This window comes from Camarhynchus parvulus, chromosome 2, assembly GCF_901933205.1.
Source record: "Camarhynchus parvulus chromosome 2, STF_HiC, whole genome shotgun sequence".
Lineage (NCBI taxonomy): Eukaryota > Metazoa > Chordata > Aves > Passeriformes > Thraupidae > Camarhynchus > Camarhynchus parvulus.
Window position 1 is genome coordinate 27,926,019 of NC_044572.1, and position 7,302 is coordinate 27,933,320.

Consider the following 7,302-nt stretch of genomic DNA (forward strand, 5'->3'; position numbering starts at 1 on the left):
GGCGGGGCATCGCAGAGCCTGCCCCAGGGCGGCCGGAGCCGCCGTGGAGTGATGGCACCCGCGCCCAATGAACGCGCGCTCTCCCGAGAAGGAGCGGGGCGCTGAGCCGCCGGAGGGGCGCTGCCGCCCGCCGCGGGGCTGGGGGCTGCCGTAGGCGGAGGGCGCGGCCACGCCGGCCTGCCCCGAACGGGCCTCGTGAGGCAGCGGCTCCGCCTCCCGGGGGGGGAGGAGGAGCGGGGGCCGTTCAAGGCAGGGCGTGGGCGGGGAGCGGCCCCTTCTGCGGCCCGAAGCGCTAGGCTGCGGACGGTACGATACTCGGTTCTCCATGAGCGGCCGCCGCCGCCGGCCAATGGGCGAGGCGGAGCGCGGCTCGCTCCCCGCCCCCCGCGCGCGGCCAGGCCAATGGGAAGGCGCGGGGAGGGGCGCGCGGGGCTAGGCGCGCGCTGGGAGGCGCCCCACCACCAGATGCAGGGGAGAGTCGCGCGGGCGGCGGCGGCGGGAGAGGCAGGAGCGGAGCGGAGCAGCAGCGACTGCGGGAGCCGGAGCCGCAGCAGTAGCAGCGGCAGCAGCAGCGACTGAGGGAGAAGCAGCGGGAGCCACAGCAGTAGCGGAAGCGGGAGCGACTGCGGGAGCAGCAGCGGGAGCCGCAGCAGAAGCGGCCGCGGGAGCAGCGGCGGCGCGTGGCCATGGGGTGGCGGGCAGCGCGCCCCTCCCCGCGCTGAGGGAGCCGCGGTAGGCTTGGGGCGCGGCGAGGGGCGGCGGGGGGCGCAGGTGCCGGGCGAGCCGCAGTGCCGGGAGCGGCCGCAGCCGCCGGGCGGGGCGGGGACGTGTGGCGTTCCGCGTCGCGCTGCCCGCGGCCGCCCCCGCAGTCGGGGCGGCGGCGCCGTGGCCGGCGCGTTGCGGCCGCGCAGCCCCGGCACCGGCGGAGCGGGCTCTAAGGCCGCTTGTGTCGTTGGCAGGATTCGAGCGCAGCCGCGGGAGCCGCCTCTGCTCGTGGCAGCCTGGTGTCACCTTCCCTTCTGGCAATGGGGAATGGACTCTCGGACCAGACGCCGATCCTCTCCAGCCTGCCTTCCTTCCAGAGCTTTCACATCGTCATCCTGGGGCTGGACTGCGCTGGGAAGACGACGGTGCTCTACAGACTGCAGTTCAATGAGTTCGTCAACACTGTCCCCACTAAAGGATTTAACACGGAGAAAATCAAAGTGACTCTGGGCAACTCGAAGACGGTCACTTTCCACTTCTGGGATGTGGGCGGCCAGGAGAAGCTGAGGCCGCTGTGGAAGTCGTACACAAGGTGCACCGATGGCATCGTGTTTGTGGTGGACTCCGTCGACGTTGAGAGGATGGAGGAGGCCAAAACAGAACTACATAAGATTACTAGGATATCTGAGAATCAAGGAGTGCCTGTCCTTATCATTGCTAACAAGCAGGACCTGAGGAACTCTCTCTCCCTTTCTGAAATAGAGAAAATGTTAGCAATGAGCGAGCTGAGTTCTTCAACGCCCTGGCATTTGCAGCCTACCTGTGCAATCATTGGAGACGGACTTAAAGAGGGACTGGAGAAACTACATGATATGATAATTAAGCGAAGGAAAATGTTGAGGCAGCAGAAAAAGAAGAGATGAGTTCTTTTTTGACCTTTCTATTTTAGAGTAGTTACATGGTCAAAATTTGACGTAAGACTGCTTCCAAAGCCAGGCCTGCCTGTTTGGATGCCGTTAAGCTTAGTTACGTTGAACAATCAGTTGCACAACCTTGCTGTTTGCAGGAAGGCTGTGCAGTTGTGGATTTTTATTTTTTTTTAACTAGTCTCTTCTGAGTTTTTTGGCTCTGTATTATTTCAGAAGCCCTAATAGATGATGTAATGCTATCAGGAAATGGATGGGTGGGTATATGTGACATGGATGTCTAAATAGCCAAATAAAACGAGGGTTTTCTGCTTAGTGTTGTAGTCATATGTTTGAGGGTGCCCTCTGCAAGCAATTTGCATTGAAGGTGTTCTGTGTTTTTAAACTTCTAATGCTCGTAAGTGGAGTGCTTAGGTGAACATTATACAGCTTTAAAAACATGTATGAAGCTAGTAACCCATAATTTCGTTGAGGCTGGCTTTTTACCTAGTTTGAGGATTTTTATGAAAGCTTGGCTACATGTGTAGGTTTTTTTAATTTGGCACTTTTGGAAATTGAATCACGTTCAGTTCAAACACTTGAAATTTTAAGTGCTGTGGATTCTTCAACTGGTAAAAGAAAGACTTTGACAAGTAAAAACTGTAAACAACACGATGGAGCATGAAAAAGTGATTTCTCAACATATAGCATGTTTTTTGGTATATAAGGTTTTTATTTTTTAGCAGTAGCCATTCATCATTATACAGTGCTAATCAGGTTTAAACTGTTACTCAAAATTAGTAATTTATTTCTGAATGGTGAGTTTTGTGTCCTCCTAGCATCAAAAGTCAATGAATTTTAGTAAAGGAGCTATAAAGAACAACTATGGCTGCTGTGGTTCTAACCAGTGCAGCATTCTTTGCCCTATTGGTGACTTTCCTGGCAATATAACATACTTACAATGAGGTAAAGATGGAGTTAAAATTAGCAGAGCACATCTTGTATCTCCCCAAAATATCCCATTTTATTAAAGCAGTATTGCTATGTCACTTTCAACGTATGCTTTTTTTGTTGTGACTCTTACAGTATTTTGTGGTTAGGAATGTAATAATGCTTTATACACTCAAACATTAGACACTACCAGGGGCGGGGGCGGGGGGGAGGGAAAGGGGGAAGAAGATTTTCAAGATGGGCCTGTGTTCTGCTTTAATTATGCTTTAAGCTGTTCTTGTTTACAGAGTGTGCAAACAGTGTTAACTGGGCAGGATAGTGCTTGACAGAAAAGGGAGGGTAGTTTTTCTTACTGGTACAGAGCTTCAAGTGACTCTTTAGATACTTGGTTAGCAATTAAAAGGGCTAAAGCAGAGCCTGGATTTTTAAGACTAACTTTAGTGGTGCTGTAGAAATTCATCAGAATGTTAGATTATCTTTAAACTTTTGTTGGAAATACCAGACTAAAAAAACAAAAAAGTAGAAACTAGCAAAATCAATTTCCTCCTCTCAACCAGCAAAGTAATACATTTTTCTTACCTGCTGCCATGTATCAGGAGGATGACAGCTACAAACCGAATGTCAATCAATGTAATTTAGCTATGTTAAAAAAAAAACAAGCTTTTTAACCAGCAGCTGTTCGACCAGGAGATAACCAAAAATGCACTTTAGTGTCTTCGATAACTGAAAGTGACAGCTGTTTGTTTTTTTTATGACATCTTGGTCCTTTTTGAATAAACTGAAGTAGCTTCCAGTGGAGCTTTTGTATGTTGGTTATATATGTACCTGCACTGGTGACATTGTAAGTCACTTACTCAAGTAATGTCTATATTTATAGAAATGTGGATGACTTCTTAAACCTCAATAAACAATTGAAAACAAGCCTGCAGAGAGAAGGTGTCTGACTTCTTGTGCTGCAGTAGTATTTTCTTATCAACCTCTGTGCACATAGTTCTGCTGTTACTCAGATCAGTATTTCTGTTGAATAACCAAAGTCTTAAAATGTGGTGAGGCTTATAAATGTCACAGTGTTAGAAACTGGGGGTATCTCATTGAAAACTTCATATCAATGGTATGTCTTTATATTCATGGAAGAAATACCTGCTGCCGTGACTCTTCCAAAGTGATGGCTCTTGCATAATTTGAAACATCTTGTATATAGCTGAGCCTGTTTTGTGATACATGCAACACAAATAGGCAATGTTGGGCGTATATCACATGTACTCTCAGGTGGTACTTGATTTAATGTCTTTAGCCTTGTGTATCTGAAGCTGTCTGAGGGATTCATCTGCAGTTAAGCCTTGGGTGAATTTTCTTCTGGGAGGTTACAGCAATGAGTAGAATGTGTTGATATGGCAAGCTTCTAATTAGTTTCAGGACCCAAGCATAGACAAGAAAAACTTTGTTTAGGCCTGCAAATGAAAATAGCTAAGTTTGCACCAGAACACCCAAATACTAGAATACTCTCTCTCAAAACCCTGATATTTTCATTTTTGTTTATGTAACTGATGGCACATCAAAATGTAGGTTACTCTTAGTCCTGAGGAAAAAGCTATATTAGTGATGCTGAGTCCTATGAATTTGGTGTATAATTGGTATAATCTGGCTAATACTTTCCTTCCTATTGGATGCACTGTACTCCTGGGCTAAGGAGGGTGACATGGCAGGCTGGCTCTTTGTACCAGGTAAACAAACTGATACCAAATACTAATTGCTCCATTTTCAGTACTCATTAGGCTTCTGTTGGGAATAGTTGAGAAGGCATACTGCCTGAAAAAAAACAACTGTGTTTTGTTTTGCATATTAAACATGCTAGTGTTTTATCTGGTTGCAGCCTCTCAACTCTTCTATGCATAAAAACAGCAGTGAATTATTTTAATTACAAAGACTTGACAGATCTGTACTCTAGCACTCAGGAGGGAAAAGCGAGAGAAGGTGGAGAGTACCGTTTCTAAAATGTCATGGTTCTTACTGTGTTAATACTGACTTGGAAGTAGAAGACTCTAGGGGATGATTTTTAAATTCAAGCTATGCCTTTATCTGTATTAGAACTGTTTTGCTGGAATTTTACAGTGACAGTCCTGAGAGTACAGTGTACAAATGTAGCAGCTTTACCTCTGAAAGTGTTCTGTATTACTATGACAGTCTTCCAACTATGAACAAAACAATGACTGCAGGAGAGCATTCAGCATCTGAACTGATTGAGTTCCTGCTGGCACGGTCCTGCCAGGTGTGGATCACGTTTTTCCATATGATGAATTGTCAGTTCTGGCCTAAATACTGGTATGTAAGAAAATCTTCAGAGTAGCTGAATAAGCAGGTGTCATTTTGTTACAATGCTGGAGTTACAAATCTTAAATTGAAAATATTTTTTGCTCAAAGGGCTACAGATGAACGCTGTGTTCTGCAAGATTTCAGGTGACTGTCTTAACTTGCTTCTCTAAGGAGGTAAGGAATTGCATCTGAATTGGTGCTATTGAACAAGCTAGTCTTGTCACCTTATCACTTGTTTTAGCTCGTGAAAGTTTGCATAGCATTGCCTCAGCTATTTACATACAATCAGAGTTAACCAGCCTTCAAGTCTGATTTCTAACTGCATAGCTGTGTGTGAGCATCAGACTGTTTCAACTAGGAAAAATACCATGGGATGAGGCTCCATTTGGGAAAAAAAAAAAAAAGTGAAACATTTTGCTCTTCAAATTTTCATGTTTTAGTGAGACACGATTGATCCTTTGTATGGAAAGCAATACCCACAGCCAGCCCATGCTTCCCAGCCTGACCTGGGTACTTGTGTAGCCTTTGACAGAGCACTCTGGCCTGCAGGAGTTCATTACCCAGGACTTTGTGGTCACAGATCAGCAAGGAGCTGGAAGCAGTCAGGTGGGGGGTAGCTAAGCCCTTCTGGACCTCAGCAGGTCTGAGTGAAGCAGTTTTGTTTCCTTGGGGGGATGTTATCTGTGTCTTGGATCATTTGTTTACTAATAGCAGAGTGTTAATTAGTGTCTGGCTGAAACTTGTTGAGAGGTGAGTGTCATTCTTGACGTGGAGGGAGGATTTGGATACTACAAATTGATGCTACAAAGGACTTGGTAAGGCAGAGTGTGTAAAACACAGTCGACCTGCATCCCCCATATATAGGGCACTAGTCCTAACATGCAGTCGTGAGTCAGCTGTCAGATTGCAGTGCATGAAGCCTGGCAAATGTGTGCTCATAATGCTGCCTAACTTCTGAGAGAGAAATCTAGGCATGAATCAGTGCTTTTAGGATCGGTGTTTTCACTTTACTGCTGGGTGACTCATCTTTTGAGAGGGTCACAGTTTACAGCCTGCTCTGATAGATTTGTGTCCCCAAGCCAAAACAACCCTTGTTGCTGCTGGGAGGGATGTGTAGGGTGCTGTTTGTTTAGTCTAGGGGTTGAGGAAAGCTCTTTTTTTTTTTTTTTTTAAATCCTGACTGACATAGGTATATGTGAAGGCCTGCCCCTCATGCTGCTCTGCAGGCTGTGATTATTTTTAGGAGCAGTATGAGACTGCAGAGCTGTGTGAATAAACTGAAGGGAAATACACAGCCTGGCTTCACAGCAGGCTGGTGCTGGGGGCTGTCATGTGGGCTCCCACAGCCATCCTGCCTGTCTGAGAACAAAATAAAGGGCCAATACATAGCTGGTGCCTTGCCCTTCTTTAAACTATTAGTCAGTCTTCTTAAACCATCTGTAAGGAAGAAAAATTGCAGTTTTGTAGACCTAGCTGACCAAAGACCCACACAGCACATGAAAGACTTCAGTCTCCTTCCTGCCAGCATCCTGTTCTGTTGGTGCTGGCTGGGAATGAGCCCAGAGCCTCTGGGTGGGTGGGTGATGCTGCCTGCCTGCTCCCCATTGGGACTGAGTAGTCACACACTGATTTTACTCAAAGGCAAACCTAAAATCTAAGGCAAAAAAATAGGCAGGGAGGCTAGACAGTACTTCCAGGCTAAATACCTGCTTGCAAAAAGCTCAGGAAAGTAAGAGAGAATAATCCCTGAGCTTTGAAGATTATGGTTTCTTAGTTCCGGCTATATTTACACAGCTGCTCCACTAGAATTAAGAGCTAAAGATGACAGAATAGTTAGAAAGGAGAAGGTCAAGTACAGTTGTTGGCTGTGGGGTATGTGGAGGGAGAGAGGATTTGAAACTGTTGTGTTTTCCTAGCTTTTCAAGACACATTGAACCCTAGGGAAATAGATATGATTTTTAGACTGCTTAATTGGTTCAAAGTCTTTATTATTTTATACACTGTAGCTTTCCTATTGCTGAAATGAAACAATACCTCATTTAAGAAAGTCACCTAATCACTGCATTAATCTCAATTGACAAAAGAGAAAGTTAGCAGGGCTGTTGAGCCTTGTTAAATGTGCTGAGGGCTCCTGGCCAGCTCACAAGCTGCCGTGTTTCAAGGTTCTTTCTAAAAATACCAGAATGGTAGAATTTAGGTCAGACAAAGTAGAGGTGTGAAGCCTGATACCTCAGACCCTACACATAGTCCAGAGATGCCACCAACCCTGTAACCACTTATCTTCTGTTACTAGTTTATGAATGATAATTTCGGATGATTCCCTTTGGAGTGTAACATTTTCATCCCTTTCCTGTTTCAGTGTCATTTGCCTTGAAAGCTTTAACAGGTTGTTTTGATATTAGAACATCAATGAATTGAGTGTCAAAAG

The 7,302-nt window shown here is 46.1% G+C and overlaps 1 protein-coding gene across 1 annotated transcript; it reads left to right on the forward strand.

The window, feature by feature from the left end:
- Nucleotides 1-333: 333 nt before the first annotated feature.
- ARL4A (ADP ribosylation factor like GTPase 4A) lies at nucleotides 334-3,497 on the forward strand. Its single transcript, XM_030943947.1, has 2 exons — nucleotides 334-732; nucleotides 960-3,497. The coding sequence occupies exon 2, from the start codon at nucleotides 1,026-1,028 to the stop codon at nucleotides 1,626-1,628; it is 603 nt and encodes a 200-aa protein (XP_030799807.1). The 5' UTR covers nucleotides 334-732; nucleotides 960-1,025; the 3' UTR covers nucleotides 1,629-3,497.
- The last annotated feature ends 3,805 nt before the right edge of the window (nucleotides 3,498-7,302 follow it).